At 40.5% G+C, this 17,692-nt stretch overlaps 1 protein-coding gene across 1 annotated transcript in view; it reads left to right on the top strand.

The window, feature by feature from the left end:
* Positions 1 to 13,754, top strand: part of LOC103038106 (serine/threonine-protein kinase 4) — a 64,871-nt gene extending 51,117 nt beyond the window's left edge. The window contains exon 11 of the mRNA XM_049479408.1: positions 10,242 to 13,754. Coding sequence (XP_049335365.1) covers positions 10,242 to 10,400 — 159 coding nt within the window. The 3' untranslated portion in view covers positions 10,401 to 13,754. The remainder of the gene's footprint in view (positions 1 to 10,241) is intronic.
* The last annotated feature ends 3,938 nt before the right edge of the window (positions 13,755 to 17,692 follow it).

Genomic DNA, 17,692 nt, shown 5'->3' with positions numbered 1-17,692 from the left:
CGATATGGCCCTATAATAATATCACAATATTTCATGGTATTTTTGCGATAACTATACTCTTGGTGATATGACAAAATACTGAATTTAAAAAAAGATTTCAAGAATACGCTACTGCACCAAGATGAATATTACATTTTCTTATTGCATACGATATGATATGGCACACCCCTAACTGAGATTTTAAAAAATACAATAAATTAATCAGATTTGTAACAGAAGTCAATGATCCAGAATGTCATGGTACTAATAATGCGCTCTACATATCTCCATATATTTAGGATTAAAGTAAAATAAATGATACTGGACAGATATAATCTGTCTTTAGTAGATATAAAATGGGAAATGAGAACAATGTGAATTTTTCTTTTGCTAAAAACAGTTAAAGTAGTACCCTGATGTGATAATTGGGGTGGGTGATGATAAAAAAAAATGTCAATTTTTCAATATCGTGTACGATATTATACCCTGAAATATCGTACAGGATATTTAAAAAATGTTGACGTTATTATTGCGCACGATACGATATGGCACACCCCTACTGCTAGCTCTGAAATGTGAGGAAAAGAGAGGGTCAGAATTTCTGCTTTAAATTTTACAGCAGTGTTTATTTTAGTTTGAGGTGAGTTTAGACACACACACACAAGTTAACGCTTCGGAAGCAAATATAGCCTTCTCGTATCCACCCATACCGTAGCCTACAGGTGGCCTAGTGCACATCTCCCCTAATATGTAACTACGTTTTGTTGGTGAGCAACTGTGATTGGTCCTCCTTGCCTCATGTTCCTGCCTGCACATTCCTGCATTTGCAGGAGTGACTGCAGTTACACCAACGCAAACGCGCACAGTGGTGAAGACCATACGCAGAAATATAATACTCCCTGTAGTGTAGTGCTGGATTATATGGCCAAAATACGCAATATATACCTTAATTTCTATCGATCTGATATAATTTCGATATTAATATAAATATTTTGATGGCCTTAGAAAAAAATACTAAGAATCCCTGCAATGGAAATCTGCACCTACTACTGTCTGAAAATTTTATTTAAGTCTTTGGATGCCTCCTCTCTCAAAACAATATAATACTTCAATACTTAAATCAATGCTCACTTTTATTTGCATATAGCAAAATAAAAACATGACATTCCTGTCAAACATAAAACTGTAACCTATATACATATTACCAGCATAAATAACTTTAAATTACAACTGAGGCAGAGCTTCTTGTTCTTTTGTGAACAAGTTTAACAGATCAAAACAAAAGTGCTTCTACCAGGATAAAGAATACAAGAAGCCTTTATATAACATGAGATCCCCATCATATAAACAAACCTATAGGCTTTATCAACTGTAAAGTTACAACATAAGCTACAAAAGTGCTTTAGCCAGAATAAGGAATATATTGTGTGTAGTTAAACTGCTTGAGGTGGTGGAACAGATTCGCTGCTAGCCGGCTCCACTCTCCGGCACAATTTGGAGCAAGCTGAAGCCTGAATTTTATCAGACCTTTGAAAGCCAAACCAAATCCTCCCCACTGAATTAGACCTGCATCCCTCAACTATCTCTTCTGCTTAATCACTTGTGGAAGTTTTAGGGGCACTCATTCTGCATCTAAAATGTCCGTGCTGGAGCCGGCCGGAGCCAAGTCAAACCGAGCGGGGCCGAGGCTAGGCTAGGCTAGGCTAGTTTTGGCTCTGCTTCACTCTGCTCGCCTCCAGCCTGGGACATTTTAGATGCGAAGTCTAGCCTAGCCTATCTGGCTATGTGCCTGTGGGATTACGTCATCATGCACTGACGTAGCCCGGCTACAGAGGCATATTGTGTTCAGCTCTGCAGCAAACCGACAGTAAAAACACCTGTCCTTGACAGATTCTGTAAATAATACATACCGATATACCACAAAACTGATATCACCGTTATTAAAACCTTTCTTATCGCGATAAATACAGATATCAAATTACTGTCCCAGCCTACTGTAGTGTAAATATATATATTTTTTTATATATGGATTATTAATTAGTCATGTTTAATTGGATAAAGTGCAGCATATTCTGAATAAATATCCATAAACTAAGTATCAGGGAGTATTTGAATCATATTTAGCTATTGCAAATCTGATTTTCATGTCACCCAGCCCTTACCACCAAATGCTGAAATCCCAAAAATATTAAAGCAAAGTTGGAATAAGTATGAAAAGTTATTTTTATAAGAAAAGAGAAATCTGAAATCAAGCTTTATCATTCAGATCAAGTAGGCCTGTCACAATTACATTATAGCATTTTATGCTATATCAGTCATGCCATGACTCCACACACAGTGTGGAATACTGTAGTAGGTGAAGAATAAAGTATTCCCCAAACTATGCGTTTAATTAAAATTTGGTTGTCTTTCTTAAAAGTTCTTATTCCATAATTTTTTCATTCATTTTAAAATGTCTAGTGTGGTCCTTAATATAATATAATGAATGAATGCCATGTCATCTGTCTTTTGCGAAAATAATTGCTCTGGCATTTCTATTGAAGACAGGTTTTGGCTCTTGCTTATGAATATTCATGCAAAAATATCATCTCTGTTTGGCTAACAGCACTGCAGAAGAGAACACCTACATGCCTTCCCCCACAGTCAATTTTACAGCTCAAAAACTCCAAGAACAAAATATTTTCAGAGATGGAGCCTTAGTTATAAAGATACAGCACTGAGTGCTAGGTAAAGTTAACCCTTCAACTTGGCTTAACGTCAGACTCTCAGCATCCCACGGCAGAGAAATGCCATGACTGTCCGACAGGAACGGCACCCGCTTTGACCAGTGTTCTGTCGAGTTAAACCGTATTTCCCTAGTGTATATTTAAGGTCTCTGTAAAACGCGGAATCATCCTGGGATCAGATTTAAACCTACAGTAACTTACACAAGATAACTAACACTAACTAGCTGGTGTAAACAGAAGCTGTAAGCTCCTTCTTAGTCAACAAGACAGTGTCTGCTCTGCTTAAGTCCGGCTCCAGCTCTGTCTGTGGCCGGTCCCGAGCCAATGTGGGCAAGAGCATGAACTTACAAGTTGACAGACACCTGACAACTCTCTGATTGACTTGTTTTTCTAAACATTTTAATTTACTAGCTACTGCAGACTGAAAAACATTTTCATATGCAGCATGCATGTACAACTCAGAGAGGCCTATATTTCACAAAGTAAAAGAAAAAGTGGAAGGAGACCTTTAAAAGAGTATGATTGCCTTATTGTGCTATTATATTATCATTTAATGGTCTTAAAATGACTAATATAATTCAATGCAATAATTTCTGGGGTGATTTTTTTTTGTCATAAAAATAGTCATGACAGGCCAAGATCTCACCTACATTCTTCTAAAAGGAAAAAATCTTTAATTTTTGCTTGTATTTGTGTTTATCTGCATCGATCCTAAGAAGAGAGAAATTATTTTAAAAATGATCTGCTTAGGTACCGAACATCTCTGCTGTACACATAGTGGTATCTCTTTAAGTGAATGAAAGTCCGGCAAGCAGGACAAGAAAGCACTGACATTAAGCTGGCAACAACTATAGATTATTTCTTTAGAAGGCTCCTGGAATCATTGATGCCAGTGGTCAATAGTCCATTTCCGTAATCTATATGTAAACAGACGCTCATCTCAGAAAAAGCTTGCATTTAGGATCCTGTCAACTGCACTCGTTTTAATAGAACAGAAGCTGTTCAGAAAAACAGTGCTTCTACTTTTAGGAAGTCACTAAACACTGTCTTACATAACGTCTGTCATCAAAGCTCCAGACATGCCAGCTCATGTCTGTTATACTCTTAGGCCTGCTTTCTTATGACAGTCTGTCATTGTTGATAATGACGTCACATGTGCCGTAGGCATGCTGGGTTGTCAGCACTTGTGCTCATGTCACCCCAGTGCAGCTGTGAAGTCCTTTTTTGGATCTTCACTATTTTGCCACATGGAGGGAAGTGCAGAAGGCATGCTTCAGTTTGTGGAAGCAGGAAATGTCCTCATTCATGTCTGTCTTACTTCAGGCCTTTCTACACTGTCCATACAAACTTGGGCAAATGTCAACATTCCGACAGCAGGTGTAGCAATATTCCTCTTATATATCTCACATTCATTAATTTTACATTATTTAATTTTTTAAATATAATTTAATGTGCTAGATAGGGTAGAATTATTAAAAAAAAAAAAATGAAATAGGGCATCTTTGAGTGTGTGTGCAGAACCTGGGGTTATGTCCATGAAGTGACCAGAGTTGTAGGAATTAAAAAGTTTCACAGAGTCTTTAGTTTGCTGTGCTGAGAGGAGTTGAACAGTCTTATGGCCTAACGAACTTTCAGAGTCTGTCGGTGGAGCAGCACTTGGACAGCAATCTGCCACTAATTGAGCTCCTCTGCCTGGTGATGGTGCTGTGCAGAGGATGGTGAACATTGTCCATGATGTTCAGCAGCTTGCTGAGGGCTCTCGTCTCTGCCAGTGTTGTTAAGGACTCCAGCTCTAATCCCAGCACAGAACTAGCTTTCCTCACCGTCATGTCCAGTCGTCCCCCTTATGCTGATGCTGCCTCCCCAACACACTACAGCGTAAAAGAGGACGCTGGCTACCACAGACTGGTAGAACATCAGCAGGAGTCTTTTGTAAACCTGATGAACCTAAGCCTCCTGAGGAGTTAGTGTTCACTGACCAGTCAAGCCTATCGTCCAGGTGAACACAAGGGTATCTGTCGGACTTGACCACCTCCACATCGACCCCCTCAATGGAGATTGGCTGCTGAGCAAAGAGCCTGGACCTTCTGAAGTCTATGCACATCTCCGTGGTTTTGGTGATGTTCAGCTGCAGATGGTTCGTCTTGCACTACACCACAAATTCCTTAACCAGGATTCTGTACTCCCTCTTATCACCATTACGCACACACCCCACAATTGTAGTGTCATTGGAGAATGTGGCATGACTCCGAGTGGTATTTGAAATCTGATGTGTACAGGGTGAACAGGAATGGAGAGAGAACAGTCCCCTGTGGTGCTCCTGTGCTGCTGATCACTGGAGCAGTGATCTAGGTGACCAGGTGCATATCCACCTCCATCTTCATCATCCTGTCTCTCAGTAAAAGGGGTGGATGGTGTTAAAGGCACTGGAGAAGTTAAAGAACATGACCCTCACAACACCTACCCCCTTGTCCAGATGAGAGTGAGCTCTATGCAGATAGATAGAAGTTGTCTTCCACGTGGCAGTAGCCCTCTCAAGAGGTAGACTCAGATTAAACACATGTTGGAGGGGCTCTGCCAGTTAAACAGCACATGCCTTGAGAATTCTGGGGCACACTCTGTCTGGGCCAGCTGCCTTCCTGGGGATAAAGTCATCTCAGCTGTCTCCTGATTTGGTCTGCAGCAAAGGTTCATGGACTGGGGAAGCTGATTTGCCTGCCTACTGATGGTGGTGTTGATGGTGGCGATGATGAAGATGGTGGAGGTGATGGTGATTGTGGTGGTGCTGATGAAGATGGTGGAGGTGAGGGAGATGGTGGGGGTAAGGGTGAAGACTGATTGGATGGAGGTTCTGGTAGTGGTGATGATGGTGTGGTAACTGTTGCAAGAAAAGAGGAGGAGAGCTGGTGACAGGGTGCTGAATGTTGCAGGGTAGGAGGAGGGGGCAGCAGGAGCAGGACAGTCAAACCTGTTGTAAAAGTTGTTTAACTGATTTGCTCTGTCCACACCCCCATCTGCTTGCCACTGTTATTTTTGCACCCAGTAATGGTTTTCATCGTACCCCAGATCCTCATGTTGTCTTGCAGCTTCCTTTCCACCTTTTTCTGTATGAGTCCTTGGCTTCTTTAAGACAAACCTTGAGTCGAACCCCCTGTACACGCTTCAGCTCTACCAAGTTTCCATCTTTTAACGCCCTCTTCTTTTGGTTGCAGAGATTCTTGACGTCACTGGTAATCCAGGGTTTGTTGTTTGGGAAGCAGCGTACAGTGATGTGTGGGAACAGCAACATCCATACAAACATTTAAGAAGTCTAAGACAGTGAGTCACACCTTAATGTCCTCTTTATGTGGGTGCAGCAACACACTTCAATCCATGGTGTCATAGCAGTCCTTGAGGGCTTCTTTTGCTTCAGGAGACAATGAATGAGCGTGTGGTAGTGGGCTTCCTCAGTACCAGTGACCTGTACGGTGGCTGTAGGAAAACCAGATTGTGATCTGATTGTCCCAGTGGTATTAGCCCCGTATGCATCCTTTACATTAGCATACAGCGAGTCTATGGTCCTGTTTTTTCCTGGTGGCAAAGTCTACTAACTGGGAAAAGGCAGGCAGGGTAGAACGCAACGTGATTAAAATCACCAGAAATCATGTAGAAGGCGCCAGGGTGCTGTGTTGGCTGTGACAGTGGAGTGGATGATGTCACACGACCCCTGCACATCCGCCCTAAGACTAAGATAGTGTGAGAGAGCTCCCACAGCATGTAGGATGGTCAGAGACTCCCCGCTAACAGTTCAGTGTCCGGACAGAGATCACGTTCACGTTAACTTTTCCAGGGTTGCTCCATCTGGGGTTGATGACGAGTGCAAGCCCCCAACCTTTGCGCTTTCAGGATAGCTCCTGGTCCCTGTCCGCCCTCACGGTAGAGAATCCAGGTAGCTCCACGTTAGCATTTGGAGTGCTGGGTGTATGCCAGGTCTTGGTGAAACACAGGAGCTCTACAGGGAGTGTAGTGTGCTGATTTTTCACCAGTCTGGCTAGCTCATCGGTTTTGTTGGTCAGTAAGTTGACATTCCCCATAACCACCGCATGCTCTGATGCACTTTTTTGGTAGCGCTCTCTCGGTAGCGTTCTCTCGTCGTTTGCTCGTACGCACTCTCTGTCGCGCTCTCTCTGTGGCGCTCTCTCGGCCGCTTGCTTGGACATGCTCTCTCGGCCGCTCGCTCTGACGCTGTAGTGGCTGGGCCAGTGGGCGAATGCTTCCTGGGGGGAGGAGAGGTTGCTGGTAGATAGCTACTTGCCCTGTCCTCCATAGGGAAACACACGGGAGACAGCCGGTGCAGTGTAATGAAGACCATTTATTGGGCTGGGGAGCACCCACAGTTCACCCATCACAATCTGGGATAACACAGTAGGCAGAACACACAGGCTACAACCTAGAGCTAACCACCATGCGTCCATGTCGGATCATATCTCACTCTCTCTCTCTGCACGTACAGTATTAGCATTCTAGTGTGCATGCGCCTCATCTAAGATACTTAAAGTGACCGTTACAACGCGCGCTCTCGGCCATCTCCTCTGATGCGCTCTCTCGGCCGCTCCCTCTGAAGCGCTCTCTCGGCCACTCGCTCCGACACGCTCTCGGCCGCTCCCTCTGAAGCGCTCTCTCGGTAGCGCTCTCTCGGTAGCGGTCTCTCGTTGTCTCAGACGCTCTCTCGACCGCTCGCTCTGACGCGCTCTCTCGTCCGCTCGCTCTGACGCGCTCTCTCGTCCGCTCGCTCTGACGCGCTCTCTCGTCCGCTCGCTCTGACGCGCTCTCTCGTCCGCTCGCTCTGACGCGCTCTCTCGTCCGCTCGCTCTGACGCGCTCTCTCGTCCGCTCGCTCTGAAGAGCTCTCTCGTCAGCTCGCTCTGAAGCGCTCTCTCTTCCGCTCGCTCTGAAGCGCTCTCTCGTCAGCTCGTTCTGAAGCGCTATCTCGTCCGCTCGCTCTGACGCGCTCTCTCGTCCGCTCGCTCTGACGCGCTCTCTCGTCCGCTCGCTCTGACGAGCTCCCTCGGTCGCTCGCTCTGAAGTGCTATCTCGTCCGCTCGCTCTGATGCGTGCTCTCGTCCGCTCGCCCTCTCGTCAGCTCGCTCTGACGCGATCTCTCGTCCACTCGCTCTCTCGTCCGCTCGCTCTGACGCGCTCTCTCTTCCGCTCGCTCTGACGCGCTCTCTCTTCAGCTCGCTCTGAAGCGCTATCTCGTCGCTCGCTCTGACTCTTTTCACTCTTTTCTGAGTGTGCTGCACACTTAGTATATCATTACTATTTGCCTTAACAGTGTGTGATCTCATAAATCAGTGTTTCATGTTGGGTCTTTTAATATTTGGAGTAGACAAATGTAATGTAAAGTGTAATCCAGCTACAGTGTTGGTCTGCAAAGACACCAAAACAAGCACACTCCCTCTCAGCACAGAACTGCGATCGCTATGATATTTGACTCCTTCTATTGAACTTCTTTCTCAGAAGAAGCAGCCCCTCAGCACTGCTTGCCCCTATAGTGCAACAGTTCAGTCTTGGACCTAGTCTAACCAATGAGATGGGAATGCTTTTATTTTTATATCATTGATCGCTGCAATAAATAGTGACAGAATGCTCGTAAAAGCCAGTAAGAAGTCTACTGGGATTTAAATGGAAGGTCTTTGAGGTGAAAATGTCAGTGATCTGTGTTTAATCAATCTGCATGCACTTAGATTTGTTTATTTCTGATGCTCTAGGACAAGGCCACTTAATAGGTGGACTTCAGTCCAAGTCTGGATCCAAATCCACTTGGATCCAGTTTTGCTGACATTCTTACTAACCCAATTAAACTTTACATAATCTGCTCTAGTTTTCTACTGTCCAATCACAGTGAGAAAAACGGAGACTTGATGCAACAGTGTACCGGTACTTAGAAAAGTGTTTTGCTAATAAGCAGAACTGATGACATGAGGCAAATGACACCAAACATGCAAAGTTATTTTTGCTGACTACAAACAAATCCTCACTGCAATGCCCCAAAAATCACAGACTCTCCACATTACTATACAGGAGAGAGTTTTTTTACAAAACTAGTTAATGTTAAAACACTAGCTAAGGCAAAACTAGGTAAAGCCATGTAGAGTAACAAACCTTTAGCTAAAAGCTGTGCGATGCTATCCATGCCCGTAACTGACAGTATATTACAAAAAATAAAACTGACAAAGATTTTGCAATTATTTACTCAGAAAGGGGCAAATGGGATTGTGCACTCCTTCTAGGCCTGGGTAAAAGTAAAAAAATAAAAAGGCGAGCACAGAATCAGTCCTGGGTGGAGAATCATTTGAGGTATGTCTTACTGGGGAAAAAGTACGCTGCTCAAAAAAATAAAAGGAACACTAAAATAATACATCCTAGATCTCAATGAATAAAATCTTCTAGTTGAAAATCTTTATTTATTCCATAGTGAAATGTTTTAAGAACGTAAAAATGATCAATGTAAATCAAAATTATTATCCCATGGAGGTCTGGATTTGGAATCATACTCAAAATCAAAGTGGAAAATCAAATGACAGGTTGATCCAACTTCTGTGGAAATTCCTCAAGACAAGTTAAAATGAGGCTCAGGCCCTGGGCTGCTCCTGATGAGGCGACGGATGTACTCCTGAAGAATCTCCTCCCAGACCTGGATTAAAGCATCAGTCAACTTCTTGACAGTCTGTGGAGGTCATTTTCCAGGGCTCTTGCACTGCTCTTCCTGTTTCTCCTTGCACATAGGCAGAGTGAGCGGTCCTGCTGCTGGGTTTTTGCCCTACTACGGCCTCCTTCACGTCTCCTGGTGTACTGGCCTGTCTCCTGGTATCTGCTTCATGCTCTGGACACTGTACTGACAGACACAGCAAATGTGCCATCCTGGATGAGCTGCACTACCTAAACTACTTGTGTGGGTTGTAGACACCGCATCTTCTATGATGTGAGCAAAAGTGACCAAAACATTAGCTAGAAAGGATGAGAACAGAGAAAAGGTCTGTGATCACCACCTGCAGAACTACTCCTTTATAGGGGTTGTCTTACTAATTACCTTTACAATCTAACTGTTGTCTGTTCCATTTGCACAACAGCAGGTGAAATTGATTCACAATCAGTGTTGCTTCCTAACTGGACAGGTTGATTTTACAGAAGTGTGGCTGACTTGGAGTTACAATGTGTAGTTGAAGTGTTCCCTTTATGTTTTGAGCAGTGTACTTCAAGAGCAGTATAGCCCCTTTGAAAACTTTAATACTGTAGTGTGAAGGATAAAATGAATGCACATTGTAATCTGGAATTACTTGTTAACTGGAGAGCCAGGGGATTTAAACATGGCTTTAGCTAGAATTTATTAGGTTTTAAATAAATGAACTGTTTCTCACAAAACTCTATTCCACATGAAACGCGTTCCCCACTTTTGAACTACACTGTCATTTAAGTTGCATTTAGTTTTTAGTTTAAATTTCATAGTTGTGCATTATTTTACTTTACTAAACTTCCTTTACTACCATCCTTCCAGATGCGTTCCTGGAGCGTGGAGGAACTCAAGAGACGTTTGGCCTCTCTGGATCCTCAGATGGAGCAGGAGATTGAGGAGATCCGTCAGCGCTACCAGACCAAACGCCAGCCCATTCTTGATGCCATTGAGGCCAAAAAGCGTCGCCAGCAAAACCTCTGAGCTGCCTGAACTGGCTGAAGGTGGCAGTTTTATTTAGAACACTGTTGGTTACTTACGAAGGTACCTATGAAAGTTCACAAAAACACTTCTTGTTTTTGCCTAACTTAGAGTTCTCTCTTTGCATTTATTTTAATATTATTATTATTATATATTATTTTTTGCTTTTTTTTTAATATATGTGTGATTCTGTGACCACTGCTGTTGCATATTAGACTAAATATGATGGTACCTTTGAAATTGAAAAGCCGGGGAAAAAGTATTTCTGTCGTACACTGTACCTTTATGTTTTACACCTCTTCAATTTGCCCAGTACTCTGTTCTAAATGTTGTACTGTAGTGTGCATGTGTTTCTTTTATATACTGTTTGGTGTAGCTTTAATGTTGTAGGTGCACATTTTATTGATCATAAAGCAACTTAATACATTAGAAAGAAAGTGTTTGAGTTTTTAAAATGGACCTTTTTGATCAGGGATAATGTTCTTGGGTGGTACTGCAGATGTTTTATTTTTCTTAATTGAATTTTGAATGGACTCAAATTTACTGTGCTTAAAGTCAACCTATAATCAAAGATGACCAATTTTACTTTGTTAGTTTGTATCCCTGTTCATAGTAAGCTTGATTCATCACTGTATATTTTGACAGTTGTTATTTATTTCTGGAGGTTTTTGTATTTTTTTAATGTCCTTGTGTACAAGCAGCTGGGCAATGTAATGTAACCAATGATGTCAAATTTCTCCTCCTCCACCCAGCACTCTATCATGGAGAGAACATGATTTTCTAGTTCAGAGATTTCAGATTTGTGTTGACTTTTAAGCTGGAGGGAGGTGGAAAACATTTGCACAAGTTTGCACAAGGTGATTCCTGATATGCTGTCAAATGAAAGAAACTCAGACTCAATCTGTCTTGATATCTTTCGGTGTTTGAAGTCTGTAGGATGTATGTTCATGCAGTGAAGTTATTCTGAACAGTTTATTAGAATTTTAAAGTTGTTTTGGTTTAAAACTGTAGGGACTGGCATAAGCAACCGTCTCAACACTGCACCAGCTCAGACAGCGCACATAATTATAAGATTACTAAGGCCTAGTTGTGAAGTGGAAGTAATTAATAGTAAAAGTAATTTTTGCCTTAATGTAACTGAGATGTGCTCCTACTTTGGATACATATCAGATACATGTGCAGCTTTAATGAGCTGTCAGATTCAGTCAGTTCATGTATTATTATTATTTTTTTTTCCTTTCCATTGTGTATACTCTGCCATTCCTTGATGATGTGGAATCTGACAATTAACCTGAAGTTGGTGCCGAGGGGCTGGGCACAATGAGAACGCTGGTAATCTTCCACAATCAGGCGTTTTGTGAAAGAGCGCAGTGTTTTTCACTCTCGTGTTCACTGTTTCACAACGGCTGTTGTTTCATTCCTGCTAGTACTAAGTGAGTTTGGTAATGCTGTTTGCTACAGGGCCTTATTTGCACAGTGCTTAGCTGTCAGAAATACTGGGCGTGGCTTTTTGCTGTCAGGAGGGCTGATGGGAGTCTCTCTTCACTGTAAACAACTGTTCACTAATATACGCTTTTCCACTGTAATAGCTTTTGGTAGCTTTTGGATTTCTGGTCTAGGCTAGCGAAACGCAGCTCTACAACATAGTTCTAAGCTTGCATAATTATATTACATTTTATATGAACATGTTATTTTCTATAACATGTTGCATTTGTGCTAGAAATGTTGCAGAATTCGAAAATGAAAATGCAATGAAAGATTTTTCTGACTAAAGATACTGCATTTTTTTTCATACACTCTTACTTTTTACTATTCCAATTAAAATAGGCCAAGAAAAGGTACTAAAACAAGTGTTTCCCTGATAAAATAAAACGAGTGCACTTTCAAAGTGTAGAGTTAGACCGGGTTACAATTTTATATGTATAGTTTCATTGTTTTTAACTTTGATGAACAAAACTGTGCCTGTACTGTAATTTTTTTCCTGGCAGTGTGTGCATGACAATTCACTTGAACACAGGGCACATCCATTATTATTTCTTAAAAAAGGGATTTGTTATTTTGCTTTCCATTAAAAGCACATAACTTTATTTTACCAATGTGGATGCTCAATATCAATTATTGTTTATGCTGGAATGACCATTCATTTCACATATTATGAAGTTGTTGAATGAACAGATGTAAATGTAAAATATTTTTTTCTTAACAAGCTTAAAGGGACTTTTTTTGTTGTATTGTATTGACATAGGAGACAGTTTTTTTATTTTTTGTATGTTGTGTGTCTGTGCAGGTTAGACTCAGGATTCATTGACTCAGGATATTTTCTATGGTTAGAATGGTTTACCTACTGCTTAGCAAAGCATCATTTCTTTTGATGAATGCATTTTAAAATGTATACATATGTATATATGTATTTAAACTAAATACTAAATATCTGAATAGAAATTCCATAGAAAATGGATTTATTGTGTCCAGTAAAAGCTCACAACCACAGCTTGTTGTCTGCCTGCTCTGATATTAGGACACAAGTGCTCAGACTTCAGTGAGTTTTCATAAAAGAATGTTAGTCTTTACCATCCTAGTGTGTGTTTATTAACACAGACCAAACATGCCAGTAGTCACGGAATGACCTTATGTAAATTTACCATAAAGTTTAAACTGAGGGGATGGTTTAGGAATGCTGTATAAACTGTAAGGTGTTTTCTTGTGAGTGGGATTGAACATTCCGGCATTTTCATGGCAGATTGAGTTATTCCTGATATTGGTTTGTGGGCATTTAAGTTCCTTAATCCACAGTGTGGATAACTTTTTTTACTGGGAATACATCAGAGAAATTATTACCACCCACGGTGGACAGCAAAGTGGGTGGTAATGATTGCGAGCAGTGGCTTCTGGTGGAAAGTGACATGCATATCCTGCAGGTCAGTACAGCGTTCTTTAGCCTCTGTGAAACACGGAAAGTGTTGCACCATGATAACAGTTCTGGTTTTGAATTTTTGGCATGTCTGTGTACATACACTTAAAAATTTAAAAGAAATGTGTTACCTTTTTTAGATAACTGCCTAAAACACATTCATCCTATAATTATTTAATCTGTTACACCCTGCATTAAAGGGAACTTCAATGATTGAGCTTGTTGTTAAATATTTAATGATTAACTATTTCATGCATTTTGCATAAAATGTGAATACAGAACTGATGTCAGTACATGCTCTCTGTTCTAATACTTTTCCCGAACAAGGTTTTCTATAACGTGCCTTAAATTATGCAGAGAACATCTATTCACTGTTGTAAGTTTATTTTTTATTTTTTTTTGCTTGTTTTGATCTGTGTGAATAATAAACCAGATTCATGATCATGTGTCATTTCATTTTTCAGTAATTTTCTTATATGCTAACTGTAGCATAGTATACAATGCTATACAAGCAGATATCTTTGACTCCTGATACTGCAGAACTCACTGCAAACTCCCAGCATTTTGGCAGAATGACTATCAGCTTAGAAATTACAGAGCTGGTGGCAATCACTGGAGTTTAGACAGTACACACTGTTATGGAGCTGGTAAAACTTTTTGGAACAAATCCGTCCATATTTTCATATTGATCTTGTGAACTTGGTGTATGTAACTATTTAACTAAACACTTAATACATTTCTGTCCCGCGATAGGATCATGATCATGTGAATCCATCTGTTAATCAATGCAAGCAGACTTGCATTAATGTGATGGTTTCTGAGTTCTGTAAATTAATTTGAAAGTTTAAGTTTTTAATAGAGTTGTTTACTCGTAAATATGAATAATTTGTAAGATTAATATATATAGGCAGAGAAAAACTGTCAGTGTTTTAAAGTTGAGAATTTTTTTTCCCCAAAATGCCTAAACAATATAGGTGTAGCTCCTTCTTTGTTTTAACTCTTTTTTGAGTTTCCTTAAAAGTAAGTATAAAAATTTGTTTATTGTTTAAAAAAAAACCTTATATGGTTAAATACAGCAGATCTTCCTGCCTCACAAATGGCACAACCCACTATTTGTCTGCTCTGCTGAGGCTGCAGTACACACTCAAACACTCGGTAGTGCTGAGAACAGTTAGTCTCTCTAATCCTGGTAAAGTGTCTCAGTGCAGATAAAGTGTCTGTGTTGTTTTAAACATGTAATTTGTCCTTGTAAAGTGACAGTGCAGTGTGTTGTTTAGGTGGAGTTTAAGAGTCTTGTTTCTCAGTCTGGTTGTTTTGCACTTGATGCTCTGTACCCTCCCACCTGAGGGGAGCGGGACAAAAAGTGAGTGTGCTGGGTGGGTGGGATACTTCCTGATACAGGTGGCCCTTTTCCTACATCTGAAGATGTAGATGTCCGTGGTGCTGGGGAGGCTGACTCCAACAATCCCCTGTGCAGCTTCACCACCCTCTGCAGTGCTTTCCCGTCTGCAGCAGAGCAGCTTCCATGCCACACGGTGATGCTGGAGCACACAACGCTCTCCACCACACATCTGTTTGTTTGTCTGTCTTTTTTTAAATTAAACTTGACAAGCTAATGCTGCAGGTTGTCGACCAGCCACTGACCACTGTATGAATTAAAGTAAGAAAAGCTAGCTGTTTCGTAATGGGTCGACAGATACCAAGTTGCTTGGAGTGTATGTAAGTCCCTGTCCTGTTGCTCATCTGTCCTTTACCCCAGATAAATGATCACAATATATGTAGATGTAATTCCACTAATTCTAACACTATTTCTAACTAATGAGCCAAGACAAAGTCCAGCTTGAGAGATTTTTTAAGATGCTTAGATGTTTTAAACTGGCAGTATTTGTAAAATAATAAAAATATTTTTTTAAATGAATAAAATGCTGGATTTTCTCACATGCATTCTTTGGAGAGTTTATACAGTAAAAATGTAAAATTGGGAAAAATATTTTTATACAGTTATTTTTGTGTTAAAAGTTTTATGCAGAAATCTAAAATCAAAATTGCAGATTATACAAACATAAAGCAGTTAAACAGAAGACTGAAAATGCTGACTACTAAATAATTCAAATATCTGCAAAGAATAAGAAAGAAAACAGGAATGTTAAGAATATATGATTTTTTTTTCTTTTTTTTTTAATTTGCAACCATTTTTTTTATTATTATTTTACGTTTGCCACAAAATTAATTCCATCGATTTTCCTGTGTAAGATTTTTTAAATTACATTTAAGGATATTTTTATGGAGTGACTGTGACTGGTAAAATAATTTTTGGTCCCTCTATAGATATTGTGGCCCTTCGGAGACCCCTGGATCTGCAAAAAAAAGGATAGAGATATGATGATGCCCTGAAATATCCAGAACAGAGAAGTTTCTCGCTTTAAGTTCTTTAAAGAGGATGTTCCAAAATATTTTAAAGTCATATAGTATACGGTAGTGGTGCTTGAAACCAGACATTTGAAGAACTTAAGAAATCTAAAAGCTTCCTCACAGAATGACTTTCTGAATGCTATTGGTTGAATCTTAACTTGTGAATTATGCAGCTGTCAGAGAGCTGGCTCTGATCCATCCCCCTTCTTTCATTTCAGTGTGGTTCTCCTTTTGTTCTCCAAAATGCCAGAACAGTGTTTGACTTTTGGTTCCACATCCATCTTCATGCTGGGAGTCTATTTCACCTCAAGTAAGGAAGGGCAATGAAAGAAGAGAGTACTGAGAAATACAATCAGGGAACAGGACGTCTCCATCCACAAGGACCAAAAGTATAGACAAAGAAATTGGTTGATTCATTGTTTTGTTTGGGCTGGTGTACTGATCGATTTCACTGATGCTGCAGATAAACAGTGAGCTTACTTTATATTATAAATATCTTCCAACACAGTTACAGTTTTAGTCACCATTGACTGGAAAGGTCTAACATCACTGATTGTGGAAACTTCACACTAAAACTCGAGCAGTTTGGACTGTGTGTCTCTCCACTCTTCCTCCAGACTCTGATCACTTGATTTACAAATGAAACGTGAAATTTACTGATGATCAGTGATGGTTTGGAGAGACATGTCATCTGCTGGTATGATCCACTGTGTTTTATCCAAATAAGTCCAAATAAGTGTACACCCCATGAGCGTGCACGGTGCACCTGTGTTGTGTAACCAACCTGGTTACGAGTATTTGTTATGCTTCCTCTTATCTTTTAGGGGAGCTGTTAGAGGTTGTTCCTCCTTTGGGTATACAAAGGGAAGTCAGGTAGGAGGTAGCAGAGAGTTGTCCTACAGACACATGTACTCTTTGTTTGGTAACCTCCTTTTTGGGAAACTATTGTCGCATGCTTTTTGTAAGTATCATGTGTCACTATGCTTATGATGTGCTATGCTAATATCCATTCCTAGAATGTTTATAAGCTTCATGTTGGTTTTAAGTATGCTATTTCTAACATGCTAATGCTAGGGGCCATTGTCTTAAAAGTTTCCCTGCATACAGTGATGCTATTTTTTTGATTGGCTGTTGGGTAGCTACATTTCAGATTTTTTCAACTGGTGTGTGTTAAAAATTCTTTGAAAGTCAGGAAAATGCCTGATGCTGCTCTTTGTCCACAGTTACAAAAATTGTGGTGTACCTTGATAGGCAGTGTCTAATTCATTTCTGCACTTGTGTGTGTGTAAATGTCCTCAAAGGCATAAGATTCACGCTCAATTTGTGAGACTTGAGAGGCCTTGCTTTCATATATTCATGTGCCTTATAGAAATGACCCTCAGTTCATTGCAAATTTACTCCTATATCATGTCAAATCATATCTACAAGGACTGTTCCTACATTAACTTTTTATTTTTTATAACTCTATGAAACATTTCTTCTTCATCCACCTTGATTATTGATTTTGATGTGACAGTGTCGACTGTGAAGAATTCCTATCCTCTTGCGTTCTCCAGAATCTTAGGCCGATCCAAGAGCAAAGCTTGAGTTACCTTTAATGTGCTCTCCTTCAGAACAAACCATCTGTAATAAGAGCTCCAGATGAGCTTCAGGGGTATATGAGGCAGGACATCTGCAATACAATACTGCAGCCATTAGACTGCTGTAGCTGCCGGCCCTGAAAGCAGCTTTTGGACAAGAAGGAGTGCAGAAGAGAGAAAGACACGAGCAGGTTCTGAGGAAGACGTTTTAACTAAATGTCTTAAAGTATACACCAAGCAACCATTAAAACCACAGTCAGGTGAAATTAATAGTATACATCTTCTGATTCCATTGGCATTTACTAAGAGTTTCTGATTCACTAGATCATAAAAATTTGGAACAGCATGAAAAATTTTGATTAAGCACAGTGTTATTTGATTGCAGACAGTGT

Source organism: Astyanax mexicanus, chromosome 5 (assembly GCF_023375975.1).
Source record: "Astyanax mexicanus isolate ESR-SI-001 chromosome 5, AstMex3_surface, whole genome shotgun sequence".
Lineage (NCBI taxonomy): Eukaryota > Metazoa > Chordata > Actinopteri > Characiformes > Acestrorhamphidae > Astyanax > Astyanax mexicanus.
This window is presented reverse-complemented; position numbering and strand designations above follow the sequence as displayed.